Source organism: Zingiber officinale, chromosome 9A (assembly GCF_018446385.1).
Source record: "Zingiber officinale cultivar Zhangliang chromosome 9A, Zo_v1.1, whole genome shotgun sequence".
Lineage (NCBI taxonomy): Eukaryota > Viridiplantae > Streptophyta > Magnoliopsida > Zingiberales > Zingiberaceae > Zingiber > Zingiber officinale.
The window spans coordinates 2743695-2769060 of record NC_056002.1 but is presented as its reverse complement, the minus strand read 5'-3'; the positions used below and the strand labels follow the sequence as shown (position 1 = coordinate 2769060).

The 25366-nt window shown below is 36.3% G+C and overlaps 2 protein-coding genes across 4 annotated transcripts; both read right to left on the bottom strand.

Moving 5' to 3' along the window:
- Window positions 1–607: 607 nt before the first annotated feature.
- On the bottom strand, window positions 608–4025 carry LOC122020325 (60S ribosomal protein L3-like). Of its 2 annotated transcripts, none has more exons than XM_042578207.1 (6): window positions 3912–4025; window positions 3458–3547; window positions 2571–2681; window positions 2093–2397; window positions 1243–1652; window positions 608–1033 (listed from the first exon to the last, which is right to left on the bottom strand). In XM_042578207.1, exons 2-6 carry the CDS (start codon window positions 3540–3542, stop codon window positions 775–777), a joined length of 1170 nt encoding a protein of 389 aa, XP_042434141.1. In that variant the 5' UTR covers window positions 3543–3547; window positions 3912–4025; the 3' UTR covers window positions 608–774. The 2 variants fall into 2 exon arrangements, with proteins under 2 accessions (XP_042434141.1, XP_042434143.1); XM_042578209.1 differs by having other exon boundaries at window positions 3816–3949.
- A 1441-nt stretch (window positions 4026–5466) lies between these two features.
- On the bottom strand, window positions 5467–25366 carry LOC122021915 (8-amino-7-oxononanoate synthase-like). Of its 2 annotated transcripts, none has more exons than XM_042580094.1 (11): window positions 25025–25366; window positions 24600–24715; window positions 24390–24497; window positions 22330–22568; window positions 22211–22252; window positions 21739–21826; window positions 21519–21652; window positions 6880–6968; window positions 6125–6275; window positions 5975–6043; window positions 5467–5898 (listed from the first exon to the last, which is right to left on the bottom strand). In XM_042580094.1, exons 1-11 carry the CDS (start codon window positions 25236–25238, stop codon window positions 5775–5777), a joined length of 1374 nt encoding a protein of 457 aa, XP_042436028.1. In that variant the 5' UTR covers window positions 25239–25366; the 3' UTR covers window positions 5467–5774. The 2 variants fall into 2 exon arrangements, with proteins under 2 accessions (XP_042436028.1, XP_042436029.1); XM_042580095.1 differs by having other exon boundaries at window positions 24600–24712.

The following is a 25366-nucleotide window of genomic DNA, read 5'->3' as shown; positions in this document are numbered from 1 at the left end:
GTATACATTATAAACTTTACTCCTTAAAATTATTTTAATAAATTATATTGAAAAATAATTAATCAGTATAGGAGGTTTATTTTTTTTTAAATTGGTACACAATATTTAAACTTTTGGCTCAACTAATTTTGGAGTAAAGATAAGTCGCTTGAGAATATGCTAGCCGGGCTGCTGGAAAAACCATCGGATTGCTGGAACAACTCAACTCTGAAAAGCTCCGACCATCCTAAGAAACTCCTCTTGCTCGCAGGATTGTGAACGATCAGACACAATACCTGCCACAATTGCCATTTTTATCGCATCCCCTCAGACGAGACGGCAGTGAGGGCAAAGGAAACAGGAACTAACAGCATTGTGAGGATCAGGAGCAATCCCTGCAACAATCTAACATTTTTTTTACATCCCTTGGAAAGGCAGGGAAGGCAAACGAAATGAAGATCTGGCCAAAGGCAGATCCCAGCATCATCGACAAGCTACAAACATTGCAGAAAACAAATTATCCAGACAATCACAACCTTTAGAACAAAGAATCGAATATGCATCCATACATATACACCACTTGGGTCACAAAATCAAATGCTGATTATTCCTGGCAATTTGCAAGCAATGATGAAAGAGTTCATGGAAAATTTTATAGAAAACAGAATAAAATTGTCTGATATCAAATCCCAAGAGTAAAGACCTGCGATCCTTAAATGCTAGAGGCAGCAGTAGCCATTCAATATCGAAGGACCATGTCTCAGATTACAGATTTTCAGTAGCCTGAATGATAAATTAAGCCTTCACTTTGCCATAGAATTTTTGCTTCTCTTGAGTTGTCTGGAAACGCCCATGGCCAAACTTTGACGATGTATCTACGAACTTAAGCTTGATCTCCTCAAGGGCCACACGAGAAGTCTGCTTCAAAAGGGATTGGCGAAGAGTAACCACTCTCTTCTTTGGCCCAACACAACAACCCTTGATCATAATATAGTCATCTTTTACAATACCGTAGCGAGGAAAACCACCCATTGGTGTAATGTCCTTCTCAGTTCTGTGCAATAAACCAAAGTTAGATTGGTGAGAATGTTCACGATAGTGTTTTTATAGTTAGTCTTGCTCCAAGTGCCTCGTGTTTGATCAGGAAACAACTAAGAAATTCATGATTGTTAAGTTAACTTCAAAAGATAGGTCTAATTCAACATTAAGAAAGAAAACCAAAAAAAAAAATTTGAAAGACAATAAATGGAATTGAGAAACTACCTGTCAAACTCGGTCATGGCATTATGTGTCTCATCTCCAGATTTACCGATCTTGTATATCTTCTTGTTCATTTCAGTACGATGATGGTAGCCATTCTGTCCAGCCCGTGCAACAGTATAAGATACTCTTGCAGGATGCCAGGCACCAATACAGGCAACCTTGCGCAATCCCCTGTGTGTCTTGCGTGGAAGGCGAGTGACACCCCAACGAGTGACCACACCTTCATAACCTTTACCTTTTGTCACACCAATAATATCAATCATCTCATCCTTCTGGAAGACAGCATCAAGCGGGATTTGCTTTTCAAAAAAGTTATAAGCAAAATCCACCTTCTGTGCTACAGTTCCTCCATTAACCTGGATCTCCATCAGGTGAGCTTTCTTTTGTTTCAGACCTTTCATCTTCCTAATCTGTAGTATAAGAAAGACAAGCATAAGTTGATTCTGGTAAAAGAATAACATAGTACTGTTAGTGACCTTGGAAAAGGATGAGTAGTTATAATTTCCAATTGTTAATTTTAAAAGATCCAAGAGAAAGGGATCAACTAATTGACTCAGGTTGCACAAGTTTTGCAAGTTTTCATTGGTTCTGAAATGTTCTCAACTCTTTTGGCCTAACCAAGGCTAGTGTGGGATCTGGTTTCTGGTTGAACTGGTCGGCCAATTTACAAAATAGCGAGTGATCTCAAGTTTGCATTTTGTATAACAAACTTCTGTCAACATCATTTCTAACCACAATACAAAGTAAATGATAATAGGTGAAAAATTTCCAATCATCTACAGCAAACCGTTATAAGTTGGCAAGGACTACTTGATTAACTGTTAAGAGAACCATTATCTTCCAGATGTACCTGAGTATGAGCCAGGACACGAATAACAGATGCATATTTTTTCATCTTTTCTAGTTGTGCATTAATTTCTTTCTTTCCTTCCTCACTGTCATACTTCTTAGAGTACTTTGTGAAAGCAGTCTTCTTGCTCTTGTACCAGTTCTTGTAGAATCTCCTCCTGACTTCCTCACTTAAATGCTGAGCCCACACAGTATTGAGTGAACGAAGACCATGTGGTGTCTTCACATAAGCAACCAGTCCAACTACAACCATCGGTGGAGTCTCTATGATAGTCACTGCCTCACATGTTTCCTTCTTGTGAAGTTCTACAAGTGATAAAGAGAAAAAAATCATGTTTAGCAGATGAATTTCATACTAAAAACCATAAGATTACAGTTGAAGAAGGTCAACAACGCTTTCTAAGAAACACACATAACGAAAAGATAAATAAGTATCTCCATCCAAATGTAAAAAATTTAGCAATTTGATGAACACTTACTTGATCCTGGTTTCTCAACCTCACGTACAATATGGGTCATTCCTGCCTTGTAGCCAAGGAATGCAGTCAACTTGCAGGGCTTCTTTGGATCATCCTTTGGGAAAGACTTCACTACATTGAGAAATGACCCACAAAAACTGAGTGGAAAATGAACCACATGGAAAAGCATTTAACCATAACCAAATGCCAAGTATCACTATTTAATCTATTCTAAATAAAAGGCCAAAACACTATTAATCATACAGTCTAGCAAGTGAGTTGCAACTACCAACTTGCCAAAAAAAAAAAAAGTAATGATCAACGCAATTAGCAGAAGAAATTTTTATAACTGTATACGATAAAAATCTAGTCTCGTGGAACAAATACTACTATATAACCAAAATACAGGAATATCAGACAAACAATGTCATTTCTCAAATTACCACAGGATCTCTGCCACGTGAGAACCCCTAATTTAACATACTTTACAACTGGATAGGAGTGTGAGTTAATTTACACCCATACAAAAAGTCTAGCATCCATTCAAAATTGTTCTGGTGCTAGATTTAACAAAACTGGAGACAGATGTCTGTTGTTTTCTAGGTGAATACAACTAAATACACTTCTCTTCTGATTGTTTGAAACTCATCTGACGAGAAATATTGTAAAGAGATTTGAGGTGATATACTGGAAGACATACTAGATTTTGAGAAGTTTTAGCAAAAAAAAAAAAAAACAAGAAGTATTAGAAATGTGATCAGCTTAAGTTGAAACATACGGACATTAATTAAAATAATTAAACACGAGCAATAAGAAGAAAAAAAAATTGACAGATAAATTGCATAGCGGATAGAATCTAATTAAAATGGGTGACAACATCAGTCAAGATGGTAGTTTCCCCTTGCTACCTTTTCCACGGTGACGAGACGCACGCTTCCGAGGAAGAAATCCAAGAGATCCATGCCTTGGGTGCTCAAATTTCCGGTGAGACATCTTACCTACCGTCGTCAAAAGCCAAATTAAGACTCGAATGTAAAGGAAGAAAATATGACGATATCAAGCACGACATCATCAAAAGAAGAAAAATAACAGTATAAAACTTGACGCTTTATCAAAAATTTAGCTAGTTAAAATGAAATTGTTTATCCCTGCCACAGATCTAATTGGTACAGAAAAAAAAACGAAAATGAAATTTGATTCGGGGAAAAAAACATCAAAATGCTTGGAAAATTTAAAACGAGAACGAATAAACCCACTTACATCTACCTTATTGTACCCAGAGAAGATAAACACAAGTGCAGATCAAGAACGAAGACGGGCACGATGGCAAAAGCAAAACTTTTGAGCAGGGTGGTTTCTCACCTCTGACTACGAGAGAGCGGCTGAAGAGACCCCGGCCAGATTTTGGCTCCAAACCCTAACAGGCGCTTATAAAGAGTGGCGGACGTAGTCTTTTGACGAAAAAGCCCTCCTTATTGCTGGCGCGTTTGCGGATCAGGTCGGAGTCTAGCTGGATCCAAAAGAGACCCGAATCCGAGTTGAGTTGTTGCTTGCTAACGAATATGTATATTATCAATTTCAGTCTAAAGCATTATTCGAGATACAATTTGAATGGGTTTGGCTAGGGATGTAAACGAGTCGAATTGAGTCGAATAGTATTAGGCTTGAACTCGGCTCGTTTAAGTTATATTTGAGCTCGAGCTCGGCTCGATCGAATAGTATTAGGCTCGAACTCGGCTCGTTTAAGTTATATTTGAGCTCGAGCTCGGCTCAAGCTCGAATCGAGCTTTTATCACAAGGCTCGACTCAACTCGTTTTATAATTATCAAGGTCGCGAACAGTTCGAGCTCGGCTCATTATTAGCTCGATTATCAAAGTTAACGAGTCTAACTCGTTAAGCGAGCTCGACCTCGTTTTAGGACTCATTTAGAGCTCGTTTTAGAGCTCATGTTTTGGCTCATTTTTCGACTCATTTTAAAGTTCATTTTAAGGTTCATTTTAGAGCTCGTTTTTTTTTTGCTCGTTTTAGAACTCATTTTTGACTCGGTTGAAGGCTCGTTTTAAGGCTCATTTTTTTTGCTCGCGAACCTATAAACGAACATGTTCGTGAGCTCACGAGCCGAATATCCTTAAGCTCGAGCTCGGATCGATAAAACTATCGAGTTCGAAATCGAGCTCGAGTTCGGATCGATAAAATAAACGAACGAACTCGAACGAACTTTTTACCGAATTAAGCTCCGAATAACTCGTGAACCGTCCGGTTCATTTACATCTCTAAGTTTGGCTCAATTTTATTTAATTGGAACTTTAACATGTGGTACAAGGTAATTTGTTCATTCTAACACCCTCGTCAATCCATCCTTAGATCAATACGGAAGAGATAAATCACAGATGCTATCAGTCATTGGTATAAGTGGCAAAGACATGAAGGAAAGTCTGCTCAGATGCATCGAACTTTGACTACAAAACCTAATGTGACAATACTCTATGCCTCAACCATCACATTGCCCCAAGGGGACAACTGGAACTTGAACCTAGAAGCTTGTTGAAACTCTCATTTAGCGAAAATCTAACTTGAGATCCAAGAATTTGCATATCGATAAGCTGAAAATCAAACACAGGGACTCACATAGATGATCCCGTTACGATAAACAGATATCATCCAACAAGAAGCTCAACATAAATGTTGTTGACAGAATGACTTCAGTTTTATTCTTCTCTATTTGGTTTAAAGAAATTGTTAGTGATTAGTGATTGTTATGGGTGGCAACTAGGCAATGTGAAATATACACGACTAATGTGAGACTTTTATTTGCACGAGAAAAAAAACCATACAAGAAGTTAGAAACATTTTAAGTAATGATAAAATTATTATCGTGGGACCTCATGATCATGAGTTCAAATCACATAAATAGTCTATTACAATGCAGGATAAAACTCTATGTACCAACCGGAAAAAGGTCATGTAGTGTAGTCCAGTCCATTCCATTTGTACAGTATAACTATGATTTGCAATGCCAGAAATTGGAACGAAATACAGTTTGGCCCTACTTGTTTCCGTCTGAATAGAAAATGGATCGGCTACTCTGACAAACTCCAATGCAAAGCTCATTGGTGTCTGAACTATGGATTTCTTAGTTTCCAATTTGAATGTATTTCCTATAGATATTTATGATCTTATAATCCTTGGTACCTAATGTTCTCCTAATAAAGCTGCTATAACTTTCAGAGTTTCGAAGCTATTTGAGCATTGTCACCGACAGCTGGGAAACTAAACCAGCGGGATAAAGCAGAAACGAGCCTTTTGACATCGTCGAAAGAATGGGAAGCACTGAGTGTAATCCGCAACCTGTCATCAATCAAATCACGAGATTAACAATGAAACTGTGACCGACCACTTAGTCTCAGTATACTTAGAACTCTACCTGCAAGAATTTGGAGGGACTGTAGGCGGCCTGATAGCAGTTATATGAAAACCAGATTGAAGCATATGCCTGGACAGGAGTTGACACATCAGGCACAAGAACTAATACTATCATATGGAATAACTTCACTGAGGCAAGAAAGAATGTCACCTGCTAGCACTGAGTGCCGCCTTTTCACTACCAATAACCAGAGAAATTATTGGACTTGTGATGTTCATTTGGGTCAGAACATTGAATTCATGCACCCTGTTCCAAATTGCAATTTGCCTCCACTTCTCCTTTCTTGCCACAAAAAGAGCAGCTGCAAGGACATACCATCTTGGTGTGAAGAAATTTCCAAGTTCAATATTTTTACATGAAAGGTTTTGTAAACCATAAGGCAAAGAAAGAAAGACTCAAAAGCAGTGTTTTAAAACTGAACCAGTGAATGGTTCCTAATTTTGAAGTTTAACCAAGCCCAAACCTAGTGCTACTGGAATTGTCCTACTAATCCAACCAGAGCAGGTTGACTCCCAGTTCTCAAGTTAACGGCTTTAAAACACCGCCCAAGAGTTAAAATGTGGAAACAATGTCTCTTTTCCTCTTAACTGATAATGCACACAATAGTGTCTATTCGAATTTTCAGTATAACAACTTTTATAGTTTTTTTAGAAAAATGATCTCAGTAACAGTAAGTGTTAGTAAGAACAATTTAGAGGCAAACACAATGAATTCACATGATTGGTGATATGGAGCTGCTAAATATTGTGTTTGTTTTCTTCTAATACACTGAAATATGGACCTCAAGAACCAACACAGAACCCACAAAAAAAGCATATGCTTACAACAACAAAGGCCTCATATAAGTTCAGAAAAGTTGTTTTATGGAAGGATATGCATGTGAGACAACTCCAGAAACTAAATACCATGACAAGCTGCAACAACAGGCACTGGAAGTGAAGTTGAGAATATGAAGGAGCGACCCCTTGACTGCACTAGTTGTTTCCATTTATTGCTGTACAATAAGTGTTAACTGTTAGATATTTCTTTTATAGGAAATCACTCATGTAACAAATTTGTTAAGTTCACCATGCATGCCCTTAACAAGGGTAAGTTCCACCTAGATATAGCTCAACTGTGCTGAAAGAGATGAATCTAGATAATATCCACAATTATCAATCTAACAAAAATCCTACATTATAAGCACTAAACTTGTGTAGGAACAAAAAGGATCAAAGTTAAAAGAATGTGTCATATATTCATAATACAACAACAACAACCAAGACTTATCCCACTAGATGGGGTCGGCTATATGGATCATTTTATGCCATTGAGCTCTAGCTCCTACGATATCATTATCTATACTTAAATAAATTTTATCTTATTTTATTGTTGCTAACCAAGTTTTTTTTTGTCTTCCTCTTTCTCATTTGATATATGTGTCTGTCATAGTTTCACATCACCTAACTGGAGCATTTATTGGTCGCCTAAGAATATATCTATATCATCTTAAACGTATCTCTCGGAGTTTTTCCTTAATAGATGGCAACTCCGACTTTCTATTTAATGCTCTCATTTCTTATTCTGTCCATCCTCATATGTCCACACATCCACATTAACATAAACATTAACATTAACATCTTTATCTTTGCAACTCTCATCTTCTGCTCATGTGCTGAAGACATAGCCCAATATTCAACTTCATATAACATAGCAGGTCTAACTGTGATTTTATAGAACTTTTTTTTAAGTTTTAGAGGTACTTAACGCTCCTCCATTTCAACCATCCTGCTTGTATTCTATATTAGACATCTCTCTCAATCCCTCTATCGTTTTGCAAAAAAGATCCTAAATATTTAAAACTTTTAGTTCCGGACAACTCATCATCTCCTATCTTAATTGTCTCATTAAGTCTAATATTGCTAAACTTAAATTCCATATATTCTGTCTTTATTCTGCTAAGCCTAAAATCTTTCCCTTCTAGAGTTTCCTACCAAGATTCTAATTTAGCATTTACTAATTCACGTGTTTCATCTATCAAAACAATATCATCTGCACGGTACTGTGTCTTGAATGTGTGTAGTGAGTTCGTCCATAATTAGTGTAAAAAGATAGGGACTTAGAGTTGATCCTTGATGTAACCCTATTTTTATTGGAAATAATTGAATTATTCTACCTGAAGTTTTTACTCTGGTTGTTACATCCTCGTACATATCCTTAATTAGTTCAATATATGTTACACTAACACCTCTTTTTTTAGAATTCTCTATATAATTCCTCCTGGGACTCTATCATAAGCTTTTTCTAAGTCAATGAATACGATGTGTAAATTTTATTTTTGCTCCCGATATTTTTCAATTAATTGTCTAAGAAGATGTATATCTTCTATTGTTGACTTTCCAGACCAATGTTAATCTTTTTTTTATTACTTTTTTCCAAAATTTCATGGTATGACTCATTAGTTTAATACCCCTTGCACAATTTTATACGTCTCCCTTACTCTTATATGAGAACTAGAGTACTTACCCTCCATTAGACATTTTTTTCATTTTCAATATCATGTTAAATAATTTTGTAAGTCATTCAATAACCTATTTCCCTAGGCACTTCCATACCTCTATCAGAATATCATCTGGTTCAACGGCTTTTCCATTGTGCATCCCATTTAAAGCTTGTTTTACTTCTAAAATTTAAATTCTACGATAAAAATTTAAATTTCTATACTAATTTTACTTACTTAAATTACCTAAGTTAAGTTAGTCACCTAAATCTTCATTAAAAAGTTGATGAAAATACCTCTTCCACCGCTCTTTTATTTCTCTATTGTTTACTAGTACTCTATTACATTCATCTTTAATATATTTTATTTGGATAAGATCTCTTGTCTTCCTTTCTCTCACTTTACCTATTCTATAAATATCTCTTTCCCCTTCTTTTGTGTCCAATTTTTTATATAATCGTTCAAAAGTTTTATTTTTTTACTTCATTCACTACTTTCTTAGCCTCTTTCTTGGCTATTGTATATTTTTTAAAATTTCCCTCGTTCTTAAAAATATATAATTTCTTATAAGCTGTTCGTTTTTTCCTTCATTTTCTCTTGTACTTTCTCATTCCACTACCAAGATTCTTTACTTAGTGGTACATGTTCCTTTGACTCATCGAGTACCCTCTTAACTACTATTTTCAACTTTGATATCATCTTATCCCATGTCGTATTAGAATCACCATATATTTCACCCAATACTTGTACTCCTACCTTCTCCTTAATTTTTTTTCTCATTCTTTAATTTGCACCACTTAATTTTAAGAATCGTTTATATTTTTTTTCTATTGATATTATGCTTGAGACGTATATCCAACACTATTAACCTATGTTGATAGTTAAGTTTTCTCCAGAAATGACCTTGTAATCTTTACAGATCTTTTTATCCTTCTTCCTAACCATAAGAAAGTTAATTTGCAATTTATTATTCCTACGTTTGAACATGACTAAGTATTCTTTTTTTTTCTTAAAAAATATATTAGCTAATATAAGGTCATATGCTATCGCAAAATCAAATATAGTATTCTCTTCTTCATTTCTCGTTCCAAACTCATAACCTCCATGTATCCTCTTATATTCCTCATTTTTCACTCTGACATGCTCATTTAGATCACCTTCTATTAAAATCATTTCATTTGGCAGAATGTTTTGTAATACTTCATTTAAATCGTCCCAAAACCTTGATTTGATAGCTTCATCTAATTCTATTTGCAGTACATGTACGCTAATTATGTTCATAATTTCTTTCGCCACTATTATCTTAAGGGTTATAATTCAATCCTCTTTTCTAACTACTCCTACAACTTCATTCTTTAACGAACTACAACAATACCCACTTCATTTCTTGCTTTATTCTTTCTTGTGTATCATAACTTAAAACCTGAGTTCTCTATCATTTTTGTCGTCTCGCCTACATATTTTGTCTCCTGTACACACAAAATGTTGGTGCGGGAAGCATCCGACGATCGAACCTAAGTTTTGATAATGGCAAAGGATTCAAAGTTAAGGTGCTTTGTTTTCTGACAGCGTTAGCTGAGTGTTTCAGGGAAGCCCTAACTGCGGTTAGGCAAGGTAAAACCCTAGGGGGTGGTAACCCTAGGTCATAGGGGGTGGTAACCCTATGCGGAAAGCCTTGGCAGGTCTATGGCTTCAGGCAAAAGTCCTAGGGGGTGGTAACCCTAGGTGGAAAGTCCTGGTGTCGCGAACCAGGTGAAAGTCCGAATCGGCCAAGCGGATGTTCAAGAAGTCCGGAGCATCGAGTCGAGTAAAGTCCAATCGATCCGGAGGATCGTACTGGCAACGTAAATCTCCCGAGTGGAGTAGGTGAGGACGCTGTAGAGGAACAGTAGGCGTCGGTCGACCTAGGGTTTCCGATGGAACAGACCCGGACAGTCCGGAGACTGTCATAATTTCATATTCATACTATTATTTTGTGTTAACTTTGTGTTGCGGTATTTTGGATTAACATACTTGCAGGTACCAAAACACAAAGAAGAACTCGGATGAATGTCCGAGGCGCCTCACGGAGCTTGGGCGCCTGAAAGAAAAGGCCAGGCAGAAGACTGGAGGCGCCTTGAAAGGAGTTCAAGGCGCCTTGGACCGGAGGTTGAAGGCGGCGCCTTGAACCAGATAGAGTTCGACCAGGTCCGTGCTGATCCACGCTGGTGACTCGGCTCGTTCGGCGCCTTGATGAACAGTAAAGGCGCCTGAACACCCTTTATAAGGGGTCTCGGCCAGCAGCCAAGAAAACAACTTCCAAGCTTCCATTCTGCGTGTTCGCTCAAGTGCTGCTTCCGAAGTCTGTTGCAACATTCCGACGACCAAGCTCGATTCCTTTTTTCTCTAATTTCGGTATAATTTTAATTGCAGTTACATTGTTGTAATTAATCTGTAATATTCATACGAAATTATAGTTGTTGCCCACGGAAGGCGATCGTCGGGCCTTCGAGTAGGAGTCGACCTAGGCTCGAAAGTAAACCACCGTGTTCTTGTGTTTGTTTCCTTTATTGCTTTAATTACTCTACGAGCGTTTTACGATTCCGATAATCGAGCGAAATACGAGCGCTATTCCCCCTCTAGCGCCCTCGATCCAACAATTGGTATCGAGCGGGGTTTTGAATTAGTGCAACCACCTTTCAAAACAAATTTTTCGCAGTTTTTTTCGTTTTCGGAGTCGAATTAGAATTTAGCCTTATAGCTATATTCTAATTTCATTTCCTCGAATCGACTTTTGCTCAAGTAGGTGCAACACCACTCGAGTTCGCCTTTATTTTATTCTTTATTCCACATTACTAATCCAAGACTCGGTCTTGGAACATATTCTGTTGTTTTCTTTTGTTACATATTATAAATGGCCCAACAAGAGGGTTTCAGCACTGTACGTCCCCCGCTATTCTCCGGAGAGGATTTTGGCTACTGGAAGGGAAGAATGGAAACGTATCTAAAGATACAATTCGAAACGTGGATGATCATAAAGACGGGACTGAAACTGCCAATCGATGACGACGGCAAAACTACACCCTGCGAGAAGTGGGACGCCTCTTTAATAAAAAAGGTTGAAGCCGACGCCAAAGCTACCTGCACCCTCCAGTGTGGTCTTACCAAGGAAGAACTCAACAGAGTTGGCCCGTTCTCCTCTGCAAAGGAGCTCTGGGAAAAGCTCATCGAACTCCATGAAGGCACTGACGACACCAAGGTAAGTAAAAGAGATCTTTTGCTTAATAAATTATATAATCTAAAAATGCAGGAAGGCGAAACAGCGAGCTCTCTTCACGCGAGAATACAAGATATCCTTAACTCTCTTCACGGAATTGGCCAAAAGATAGAAAATCGGGACGTGATAAGGTATGCCCTAAACTCGTTTCCAAGGAATACATTGTGGGCATCAATGGTAGATGCCTACAAAGTTTCCAAGGATTTATCTTCTTTAAAACTAGATGAACTTTTTAGTGAATTTGAACTTCATGAGCAGACTAATGCACAGCCTACCGAGAAAGGTATTGCGTTGGTTGCAGGTACAAGCCGAACCCGGGAACCAAGACCACGACGGAGAACCGAACCAGCATCAGAAGCTGAACCAGATTCTGACGATGAAGAAGGTGACATTACAACCGAGCTGGTAAACCTCGTGAAGAAGCTTTACAAGACGAAAGGATTCGACAAAAGAGATCTAAAGAAGACAGTAAAATCAAAGGAAGGCCCACAAAATACAAAGATGAAGTTTGAAGTTACATGCTACGGGTGTAACCAAAAAGGGCACATCAAATCCAACTGCCCTAACCTGAAGGAGGTCAAAAAACAAAGAAGGAAAAAGGTCCTTAAGGCAACATGGGACGAATCTTCATCGGAGGATGACGACGAAGAGCTCGAACAAACGAGTCTACTTGCATTAATGGCCCGGGACCAAGTCGTCGAATACGGATGCGAGAGCGAGTCTGAGGCCGAGTCCGAGCAAAGCCACGGATCCGTATCCGTTTCCGAAGGACCAGACCCCGCTGTAAGTATTTCCCGGTTGAATACTTTAGTTAGCTATTTATTACGCAAATTAGCTAAGTCAAACCTGAAAGTTAAGTCACTTCTAAAGGAAGTAAGTGTCCTTAAAGAAGTGGCTAACACCAAACCTTTACCTGACCAGAGTCAGACTGAATTACCAACTCAAGTTCAAAAACTTGAGAAAGAAAATTCAAGTCTAACAAATCAGGTTAAAAATTTAGAAAATACCTTAGAACGGTTTTCTTTGGGCTCCAAGAATTTGGACTTGATTCTTGGGACACAAAGAGCCGTCTATAACAGAACTGGGCTGGGATACAAAAGTAAATATAGATCTTATTTATCATTAATAAACAAACAAAGTGTTAAATCAGTCCAAGCATGGGTCTCCAAGTCTAACTTGGTCAATCAAGTTGGACTTGGCCAATACTGGGTTCCGAAGGATCAAATACACTACCTCGATAGACCATATCGAGGCCATGATCCAGGAGGAGCAAGAAGAAAAACAATCCTAAAAATTTTAAAAAAAAAATTCAAATTCAAATTAAAATTAAAATTAAATTCAAAATTAAAATTAAATTCAAAATTAAAATTAAATTCAAAATTAAAATTAAAATTAAATTCAAATTAAAATTAAATTAAAATTCAAATTAAAATTAAAATTCAAATTAAAATTAAAATTAAATTCAAAATTAAAATTAAATTCAAAATTAAAATTAAAATTAAATTCAAATTAAAATTAAATTCAAAATTAAAATTAAATTCAAAATTAAAATTAAATTCAAAATTAAAATTAAAATTAAATTCAAATTAAATTCAAAATTCGAAATTCAAATTAAATTCAAATTAAATTCAAAATTTGAAATTTGAAATTAAAACTCAATATGGAGGATCCAGACTCACTGGCACCCCCAACTAAATTACCCGACAGGATAGCTGAACCTAATCTACCCGAAATGGGTAAAACAAGAGTAGATCACCCGGCAGGGCAATTAAGGTTAGATTAAAACGGACTAAGGTTAACTTGAACCACAGTACTGGTGAAGTTTTTGGATGATAATACGTTAGGGAAGCTTGGGCATCGCATGTCTAGGAAGATATGGCTTCGACCTGGTGCATTTGGCCAAGTGGAACTGACCGAAGCTACCCTTAAATGGATCCTAACTAGTTAGACCAAGGTTTAGTACTAAGCTCAATGGGTAGGACTATTTGGAAAACCTAGAAGGCATGGTTACTTTAATGAGTTCCTTGTGACTCACCATAGCCCAGAAGTTTATCCAAAGAATGTTTACTTGTTGAACCCAAAGCTAAACCTGAATCTAACACAAAGTTAACCCAAACCTTAAAATTGAATTATAATTCATCTCACAACAATTATAGGATTCCCTGATTGAAAATCTAGGTCGGGTGAGATGATTAAGAAATTTTAAAAACTTAAATTTCAAAACTTAAACTTCAAAATTATTTTAAACTTAAACTTCAAAATTATTTTAAACTTAAATTTCAAAATTATTTAAACTTAAATTTCAAAATTATTTTAAACTTAAATTTCAAAATTATTTTAAAACTAAATCTCGAAATTAAACTAAATCTCAAAATTATTCAAAACTCCTTCAAAAATTTATCTCTAACAAGTTTACTTCAATTTAACTATCATGAAATCCATTAAAACAATTCAACCACTTACTATGTAGGAATTGGATCAATGGATGCTGGATAGTGGCTGCTCCAGACACATGACTGGAGATAAATTGAAGTTTACTAAACTAACGTACAAGAACTTAGGATCAGTTGCATTCGGTAACGAAGGTCAACTTAAGGTAATCGGAAGAGGTAATATTGAACTCAACTCCGATTTTATTATTCGAAAAGTCCTGTTAGTTGAAAATTTCAAGTTTAATTTATTAAGTATAAGTCAATTGTGTGATAGCGGATACTTAGTAACTTTTGACAAAACCAGGTGTTTAGTTAAAAACATTGAAAATCCTGAAATCTTACTTAAGGGACTTAGGATAAATAATATGTATTCAATTAATCTACCGACATCCTCAAAAAGGTGTTTTCTAACACAAGAAGAGGAAACTGATTTGTGGCACAGAAGATTGTGTCACACTCACACTAGACTCATTTCAAAAATGAGTCATAATGGTTTAGTTAAAGGTTTACCAAAACTAAAATTCATTAAAAATTCTATCTGTAATGCGTGTCAACAGGGAAAACAAACTAAGTCAACACACAAATCAACAAATCTTGAAAGAACCAGCTCCTTACTTGAGCTCCTTCACCTTGACCTATTTGATTCACATGGAGCTAAGTCACTAAGCAAGAACCAGTATTGCTTAGTAATAATCGATGACTACTCTAGATTTTCATGGGTAAAATTCCTAAAAACTAAAGATGAAACCTATGAAATATTTAGTAACTTTTGTAAATTAATAGAAAATGAAAAAGATACTAAAATTAAAAGAATAAGAAGTGATCACGGAGGGGAATTTGAAAATCATAAATTTACCCAATTTTGTAAAATAAATGGATATCAACATGAATTTTCATGTCCTAGAACCCCCCAACAAAATGGTCTGGTGGAACGTAAAAATAGAACTCTACAAGAAGCCTCTAGAACCATGTTAAATGAATATAATTTAAATCACCAATTTTGGTGAAGCAATAAATACTGCAAATCATATTCAAAATCGAATCTTGATCAACAAATTTCACAAGAAAACCCCTTATGAACTATATTATCATAAAATTCCTAACTTAAATTATTTAAAAGTATTTGGATGTAAAGTTCATATTTTAAATACTAAAGATTATTTAAGAAAATTCACACCCAAATCTAACAAAGGAATATTTTTAGGATATTCCTCAAACAGTCGAGCCTATAGAGTCTACAATCAAAATACCCTAAAAGTTGAAGAAACAACTAATTTAATATTTGATGAAGAATATAATCTACCAAATGAGAATGTTGAAGTTGACCCAAGAAATATAGAAGATGATGAAATTCAACCAAATCTTAATATACCAGAGGAACCAGCCCCTGACCCACTTATCAGACCAACAAGGGTCAGTACCTCTCACCCATCTGATCAAATTTTGGGTGATCCAAATCTAGGGGTAAGAACTAGATCCTCCTATAGAATTCACAGTCAGATTGCCCTAATTTCTAAAATCGAACCAAAAACAATAGAAGAAGCACTACCTGACCCGGACTGGATCATAGCTATGCAGGAAGAGTTAGCCCAATTTGAGAGAAATCAAGTCTGGGAACTTGTATCTAAACCCTCAAATAAATCAATAATCAATACAAAATGGGTATTTAGAAACAAGCTAGATGATCAAGGCGAAATAATTAGAAATAAGGCTAGGCTTGTAGCTAAAGGATTCAGCCAAGTTGAAGGTTTGGACTATGATGAAACCTATGCCCCAGTAGCTAGACTCGAATCCATTAGAATGTTGTTAGCCTATGCAGCAAACAAAGGATTTAAACTATACCAAATGGATGTCAAGTCAGCATTCTTAAATGGATTTATTAAGGAGGAAGTATATGTAAGCCAACCCCCAGGATTTGAGGACTTAGGATATCCTAATCATGTATTTAAGTTAAAAAAGGCCTGGTACGGACTTAAACAAGCCCCTAGGGCATGGTATGAACGATTGTCAAATCACTTAATATCCAAAGGTTTCAACCAAGGTCAAATAGATCCAACTCTATTTGTAAAAACTGTAGACAAAGACATCTTCATAGCTCAAATCTATGTTGATGATATAATTTTTGGATCAAATAACTCTAAATTTTTAAAAGAATTTACTAAATTAATGGAAAATGAATTCGAAATGAGTATGGTTGGTGATTTTTTCTTAGGCTTACAAATAAAACAAACTAAAGATGGAATATATATTTATCAAACTAAATACGAAGGAATTAATTAAAAATTCGCATGGAAAACTCAAAATAATAAATACACCAACGGCAACCAACATTAACATAGACTCGACCACAAGGAAAACCAGAGATCCAAAGTACTATAGAGTGCCATGGGAAGCTCGCTTTACCTAACCGCAAGTCGACCCGATATTATATTTGCAGTAGGTATGTACAATCTTGTGCAAAAGAGTCACATTTAACCTATGTTAAAAGAATACTTAGTACATTAAAGGTACTCTAAATATAGGACTCGGTACCCTAGAACTTGCACCTTTGACCTTCTTGGCTATTCGACTCGGATTACGCCGGATGCAAGTTAGATAGAAAAAGCACAAGTGGTAGTTGTCAATTTCTAGGACAATGCCTAGTTGGTCAAGTAGAAAGCAACATTGTGTTGCTTTATCTACCACTGAAGCTGAATATATAGCCTTAGGTGAATGCACATCTCAATTGCTTTGGATGATGCACACTCTTAAAGACTATCAACTGAACTATCATAACACAAAAATCTCAATTGATAATATAAGTTCCATAAATTTAACAAAAAACCCAATTCATCACTCAAGGACTAAACATATAGAAGTGAAGCACCATTTTGTAAGGGATCATGTAGCTAAGGGTGATATTATACTCAACTATGTTGAGTCAAAATCAAATCTAGCTGACATCTTCACAAAACCCTTACCTGAACTTGAGTTCAGCTCACTTAGAAGACAAATAGGAATGTGTTGGGTAGAATAGACAATGTTTTTTTGGTTATCATTTGCTTTTAAAATTCTAGGAAAAACAATTTTCAAAAACTCCAATTTTGTTAGTTTTTTTTTTAAATTTTGGATTTAGCTTAGGTTTTCCCCTAAATTTCATGTACCCCTAGATTAAAGCCAGAGCATCTCACAATCACCTAGGTATACCTTGCTTGTGTTTTGAAAAACTTAGAAAGGCGTGAGATGCATAGGGTATTGCCTGGACTCAAGAATGCTTATATCTGTGCATCAATATGAGTTTGGGCGTTAAATATGCAATAAACATTAATCAAATTAAGTTCTCCAGCTCTAGTCAAGTCTACCTGGATCAAATTAACTCAACTTGACTAACCATGTGAAAGCTACTGCCCTCTAGGCAATCAGCAAGTAGCTAAAGGTTAGACAATTGGAAAAAGTGTGTTTCAATTTTTTTAAGCATGATTGCACTTTAAGGTTCTAATCAAATTACTTTACCTGATTATTTCAAGGCTCTGATACTTAATCAAATTAAACTCAGTAATTTAATTTGACTCATGCTTGGACTAGAAAACAAACTACTACTACTCCCTGTGAACCAAAACTATATATTTTTTAATATCAAAGTTTCTTCAAAATGCATATCCAAAACTTAATTACAGTTTTTTAAAAAAAACTTGCCCATGTAATTAAGTATTCAAATATTTTCAAAACCAGTCAACTTTTCATAACGTTTTAAAGTTTTCAAGTGACCTCATATCTTACAACTTCTAAGCAAATTCCTTTATTGAAAATTCAAATACTCATATTTTCAAACTCAGTTAATTTTAAAGACTATTTTAACTAGACTCAGTTAGATTGTACTCTAAACTTAGCTATTTGGCAAAATATTTTCTCGATACAAATCATTTCGAAGCTAAATATATAGCTAAGTATTTTCAAATTTGGCAATCTAAGAAGAAAATTCATTGTTATCCCTCTTTGAAAATATTCCTTCAAAAAAAAAAAAAATATATACAAGTCTACTTTCAAACTGGTTTATTTTTGATATATGGCAAAGGGGGAGAGTAGGTAAATTAACGTTAAAAGAAAATTCAAAATATTTAATAAAAGGAGGGCTTTTATTAAGGGGGAGTCTAATATTACCAAGTTAAAAGTTTCCAGCTTAACTGTTATTGCACTTGAAGTTTATTTACTTAAGCTTGGTTAACTTTATGCATATGTTGTTTTTCTCTTAACTTTGAATTACGTATTGCCATAATCAAAAAGGGGGAGATTGTTGGTGCGGGAAGCATCCGACGATCGAACCTAAGTTTTGATAATGGCAAAGGATTCAAAGTTAAGGTGCTTTGTTTTCTTAATGAGTGTTTCAGGAAGCCCTAATGCGGTTAGGCAAGGTAAAACCCTAGGGGTGGTAACCCTAGGTCATGGGGTGGTAACCCTACGCGGAAAGCCTTGGCGGGTCTACGGCTTCAGGCAAAAGTCCTGGGGTGGTAACCCTAGGTGGAAAGTCCCGGTGTCGCGAACTGGAAAGTCCGAGGAGCGGATGTTCAGCAGAAAGTCCGGAGCATCGAACTGAGCAAAAGTCCAGTCGATCCGGAGGATCGCACTGGCAACAGTAAATCTCCCGAGTGGAGTAGGTGAGGACGCGTCCCTGGGAACAGGAGGCGTCGGGTCGACCTAGGGTTTCCTACCGGAAATCCGAAGTGTCCGGAGACCGTCATAATTTCATATTCATACTATTATTTTGTGTTAACTTTGTGTTGCAGGTATTTTGGATTAACATACTTGCAGGTACCAAAACACAAAGAAGAACTCGGATGAACAGTGTCAGGCGCCCCCATGGAGCTTGAGGCGCCTCGAGCCGAGAAAAGGCCAAGAAGAACCGGAGGCGCCTGAAGGAGTTCGCGCCTGACCGAGGTCAAGGCGCCTGGATAGGTCAAGGCACCTTGAACCGAGATAGAGTTCGACCAGTCCGCCGATCCACGCGGGTGACTCGGCTCGTTCAAGGCGCCTTGATGGCACCCTGAACACCCTTTATAAGGGGTCTCGAGCAGTAGCACCAAAAGATACAGAAAACAACTTCCAAGCTTCCATTCTGCTGTGTTCTGCTCAAGTGCTGCTTCCGAAGTGCTGTTGCAACATTCCGACGACCCGAAGCTCAGATTCCCTTTCTACTACTGTTGTCGGTATAATTTTAATTGCAGTTACATTGTTGTAATTAATCTATAATATTCATACGAAATTATAGTTGTTGCCCATGGAAAGCGATCAAGGATCGCGGGCCTTCGAGTAGGAGTCGACCTAGGCTCCGAACGAAGTAAACCACTGTGTTCTTGTGTTTGTTTCCTTTATTCCGCTGCTTTAATTACTCTACGAACGTTTTACGATTCCGATAATCGAACGAAATAGCCGCGAGCGCTATTCACCCCCCCTCTAGCGCATCTCGATCCAACACAAAATACTAATTCTTCTCCTAATCATCATATCTACTACCTCCATTGATTTACCCATGAGGATCCCGATGTTCCATGTTCCAAATTTTAGACTATTAGTTTTCCTATCACATTTATTCTTATCCAACCTATGGTGTAAGAACTCTTGCTTATTTAACACTACACCCAAATTCTCATGGAGATGTAACAATCTTTGTCGATATGTTACAGTCGAACCCTGCAATGTGAACTCTTACATATTTAGCACTACACCCGAGTTCTGGAGATGTAGCAGTCTTTGCCGAGACGTTATAGTCGGACCCTGCAATGCATTCCTTCCAGGGAACAACCTAACATTAGCACAATAATTTAATGGATCCATTCATTGAACATTTGTCATAGTTTTAACGTTGGCTGGCAACCTAATGCAACCCTCCTCTTTTATCCGGGCTTGGGATTGGCCATGACTGGTTCATCATAGACGGAGTTCGTCAGAGATTCATAATGATCCAAAAAAAATTATGGTCAATGATTCATAATGATCCAAAAAAAAATTATGATATCTTGGATAAGTGGGAAAGGACAATAAACTCCATTAATGGATATACCACGATCATAGGTACTTGTAGTCAAGTAGCTATTGCAAGATTAAGATTGTCCATCGTGTCACTGACACAGGGATATGCCTTCATGTTCAGGCTGCCAAATCAGCATATCAGGGGTCTATGAAATCTAAAGGATATTAGTTTATTTAGTGTTATGTGATTTTGGGTATTCCTTTTGTGCTCTAAGAAACTCTATTTAGTAGATAGAAGCCTAGAACTTATGGAGATCAAAATGTCCAAAGTTGCATATGGAAGAGTGGAGAAAAAAGATTCTCCTAAGGTTAATCGTTTTAAAACTTCATGAAAAATTTGTTTTAAAAAATCTCAAATAACATTGTTATAATTAAACGAAAATTTTCTTTATTAGAAATGTGATATATCCCAACAATTTTGTCCTCTCACTTAATAGTGTCACAATTTATACAGTGACTTGCTTATACATATAATATACATATTATAAAATGACTTGCTTCTTAAAGCAGGTCTTTTTTGGTCATTTTAGAACTATTTGCCATGGCTTTACTATATTTTGTGATCATAGAATTCATTTTTCAATAATAACTTTACAAGCGCTTGAAGCTTTCATGCTGCTGCAAATTTGTACAAAATTAATCCTAAATAATCAACAAAGTTCAAAGGAATTAGAGATTTTGGTTATTATCACTCCTTATTGTTAAAATGTAAAATTTTGAATGATTACATTACAAAAAGGTGGGAGATGATACGGAATGAAGATAGATATAATTTGAATAAGTCAAACACTCTTAGAATAGAGCAGTTGATTTGTCTTATACAAAGGACTGGAATTAGGATAGATCCGATCAAAATTTAAAAAAGAATGTGCAGAAATGATAAGAGGAATACAGAATTATCCTTGGAGAAATGGAGGATGTTAATCATCATTTGAAGTTAAGCAGAAGGTGAATGTCCTACTTATCTATGACAAGAACTGCACATTGCAAAGCTGCTTTTTCTTGACAAGTAATTTCCAGGTAAGATATATTCATACAAGGCATGATATAGAAATAATACTGCAGGTACCAACTCTAGGTAAAAGCATGCAGAGTACAAGTTTAGGTGAAAGGGCACCACCGTACCATTTAATTTTAATTTTGGAATCAAAGCAAATGTTGATAGTCTATCAAAATATAACACCACAAATAGGTAAAATAAACAGTTGTGGACCAGTAAGAACACTCCCAACAAATGAAACTAATAATTCTTAGGTAACATAAATGCTGAAACTATTATTACAACAACCTGCATTGCCATGACTGTTACTGATATGTTTAATGAATTTCATATTTGAATGACAAGCATAAACGATATAACAAGAGGGCTACCTGCATGCAATGAAACCACCTTGGCAACCAACTGCTTTACTGAGAGTGCCAATGCATATGTCAACATCACTTTCACACCCATATTCTTCTAGTATACCTCCACCATTCTTCCCACACACAAGCATGGAATGAGCCTGTGACCAATTTCATTAAAATTACTTAGCCAGACACAAAGAAAACAAAAGCAACATCTTAGAACAGATATATCATCCATACTCACATCATCAACAGCTAATAAAAAGTTGTGCTTCTTGCGAAGATTTACAAGATCAGCTATTGGAGCAAAATCTCCATCCATACTAAATAGACTGCATTATAAGAACAGCTAAAGTTAAGTAACCTGAAGTCATGAAGGATGGACAGTTAATTGTTCCCACTCTTCCAAAAGCCATATTCCAAAACATTTGCATCCATGGATTGAAAACTTATAGAACACTACCCTTCCTTCCAGCACACATGACCCAATATGTTTGGTTGGGCACCAAGGTTCCTTAAACCCCATTTTCCTCTTGAATGTGATGTGTTTGATAGAAAAATCCATACTTATTCCCTACACTAGTACCAGAGTTCTGGAGTGTAGCCTAGAAAGGCTAACAAAATTCCTATAGAATGCAAGATTTCTAGAACAGAACCGAGATGAAACCAAAAAAATCATAGGGCAACACCATTTGAACTCAGCAGATGCAACTTACGTATCAGTGATGACAACTTTTTTTTCAATCTTGCAGCCTGACCTGTTGAAAACAATTTCCATGAGATTAGACAAATATTTTTGTGGGCAGAGAAAAGATTAAGTTTGACTATTACATACAACAAAGTATTGAGATGACCAATGTCACCATGCTTATACACAAAGACTTTAGCTTCTTGCAGCCTCTCAACAAGACGAATCCCATCAATTATAGATGCATGATTCAAGGCATCTGAAAAAATGGCAATTCTCGCATCCTGTGATGGTTTGCCATTAATGGACAACAGAGAACTGATGCTTCCAAGAGCTGACATAAAAGCCAAGTTGGCAGCAAATCCAGTAGGGCAAAGAAGGCAATCCTATATAGCATTTTCACCAAAAGAGACACATACTAAATAAATATGAGAATGAAAGAAAAATTACATAGTAAAAGCAGTGTTAATCTAAACTACAAAAATGGAGCGGGACAAAGAAGTAAAAAACAACAGCAAAGTTGCATAGAATTGAAGCAACTAACAATTTTTTAGGGAGCAAGACACCAAAAGTTTCCCTTCTAAACCACTACAAGATTAATGCTAGTCCTTAACAGAATTCAGATCACAAAAATATGAAAGCATAAATGTCCATTTTATCCAATGGCATATTTAGTCAGTTCTGTCCAGTCCCAGTTAGCCTTTAGTTTTTAGTAACAAATTACATACATCCAAATGAACCTAAGAACAACAAAAACATTTGAAGAACAAGGTGCATGGAAAAAAAAGTAACACTCTATCTACATGTTGATCTGAACATGTTGTAAGAGCATCCACATCAGTTACCCTATCCAAAGATTTTACCTTAAATTTTGGATAGGGTGGCTAAAAAATCTTTGCATCAACTACCCTATCCATTCCTTAAATTTTACATTTATGAATAGTGGTTCTCTAAATTTAGGGAATGGATTCCATTCCCTAAACATTATAGAGGAGAGAGAAAAAATAAGGAAGTTGATATATGGTGTAGTGAAAAGTGGATATCCAAATTTAATAAAGTAATTTTTTTACCCTAAATTATGCATTTGGATAGGGTAGCTGATATGAAAGCTCTAACTTCCAAACATCTAAAGAATTATATTTTAAAGCGCTTATTCATACAGATTAGAGAAAGGTCTGGAGATTGTAGAGTAGAGGCAACTAATTTTCCATTGTGACGTTTTAAAATAATTTTCCATGATCACTATTATATTTTATTTAGTTTATAATCTGGTAATATTAAATCTATATGCAACAAATAGCGTAAAAAAAATTCTTGCAGAGGATGAGATTCCAAATTCAAAAGAAATAGGAAGCTCATGATACGGAACAAACAAGTGTGATCTTAAGAGAATCTAATCTTAAAATGTCTATTACAGAGCTTTCCTTTGGCAAAAAGGAATAGGGAAACAAAGAAGGGTAGGGAAAGCACCAATTGGGAAAATTGACCTTCCATTTCTTTTATGAAGAAATTGGTGGGAGAGAAAGAGTTCTCTCTTTCATTCATTTCTCTTCTGCCCAAATCAGGTGAACCCGATTGAAATAAAAAATAAATTATTGCTATTTATTTGGTAATTATTATTTTTCAAAAGTTTTCAAAAAAAAAAATAATGATTCTTACCATCTCACTTTCCTCTAAAGAAACAATGAGAAAAAAGTATGCTGTATGCATATTTTTTTATCTTGGGGAAACAATACAAGAAAATCACAGTACCATTTTTCTTTAACCCCATTTCTAACCCTTTTGACATCTGTTTCTTTCCCATTTCCTATCCATCTTAAGAAACACGACATTAATAATTCTCACCAAGATGCATGAAAGAAAAAATACTGAAATTTGTTAAAAAGAAATTTAAAAGAAACTATAATTTCATTTAAGATAAATAATCAATTTACTAACTGTAAAACCAATTTCATGAGCAGTTTTCTTAGCTTTACTATATATATGAAAACAATTTAAGGAAGTAAGACTTGGATAGGCTCAGATGAAATTTCAGCACCATTAAATATAATTAAGACACGAAAGCAATCTTTGTTTTAGGCTAAACAAAGGATATATCTAGTTCAAAATTCATTCTTAACCAGTTGACTATGCAGCATTACTTGTTATCTAGTGTAAATCCAACAAAAATAAACCGAGAAGGAAATTTTTTTTGCGGAAATGAATACCTCTTTCATCTTCAGTTCCGCCAAAGATTTTTCAAGTAGTTGGTGATAATTAGTATAGCCACAGACCAAAGCAGAACCCCTTGGACCCATACCATGTTCTTGAGCTGCCTAATAGAGGACCAAAATCTTAGTAAACAAGAGACACAGAATCTCCTACCATAAATTTCGTAATATATTGCAAGTAGCGCCTACATGCTATATTTTTCTCACCTTTGCAGCAGCCTTCCTCAGGGACGGATGGAAGCTCAAACCCATATAATCATTCCCTGAAAAAAGCAGCAGCTTCCTGCTGACATTCTTATCCTTACATCTGGTCTCACCTCCTGCTGTCAATATGAACAATTGAATTACAATAAACCCCAGATCCGGTTAACATCCTAACCACAAAATCACGGTTTAGCCAAACTAAGTGTATGAGACAAAGGTTTTCTACTAACAGTCTTTCCTTCTTTTACGAAAAAACAGTAACAGTGTTTAAACGCGATCTTCACCAAAAAAAGTATTTAAATATTAAAAACGCAAAGAAATAATACAAAGGGAGTCAAAGAAAAACCCTAGTAGAAGTCAAAACGTATTTTGTTTTCTACCGAATTTCGGAGAAAGATCGCTGCTATAAAACTTTTGCAGAGAATTACCGAGGTTGGGGAGTTCCGAAAGCCACTGGCTGAAGGTGCATTCGTCCATGTCCACCTCGACCGAAGACCTATCGAAATGCCGCGGCCCGTCGAACGTCTCGAGCCCGTCGATCGACGGAGTGGGCGAGAGGGAGATGGGGCGAGTGGAACGCAACAGGCTCCTGGAAGCCAACTTCGAGAGAGCCGCCTCCACCCACTGGTCCCAAAGCGCCATGAGTCGCCGTAGAGAGGATACGAAGGAGAGGGATGGAAGGGAGGCTGCGCCGCTCGCTTCGGGGGGCTGTAATCGATCCAAGCCGAGCAAGCGTCGTGGTGTTCGAAGCTCGTTTGATGACGTAATAA

Coding starts and splice junctions, on each gene's coding strand:
- LOC122020325 (XM_042578207.1), bottom strand. CDS start 3,542: ATGTCTCACCGGAAATTTGAGCACCCAAGGCATGGATCTCTTGGATTT. Junction 2,682..3,457: donor GTCTCGTCACCGTGGAAAAG/GTAGCAAGGGGA, acceptor TTCTCAATGTAG/TGAAGTCTTTCCCAAAGGAT. Junction 2,398..2,570: donor GGTTGAGAAACCAGGATCAA/GTAAGTGTTCAT, acceptor TATCACTTGTAG/AACTTCACAAGAAGGAAACA.
- LOC122021915 (XM_042580094.1), bottom strand. CDS start 25,238: ATGGCGCTTTGGGACCAGTGGGTGGAGGCGGCTCTCTCGAAGTTGGCT. Junction 22,253..22,329: donor GGTCATCTCAATACTTTGTT/GTATGTAATAGT, acceptor TGTTTTCAACAG/GTCAGGCTGCAAGATTGAAA. Junction 6,044..6,124: donor GCGGCACTCAGTGCTAGCAG/GTGACATTCTTT, acceptor ACTCCTGTCCAG/GCATATGCTTCAATCTGGTT.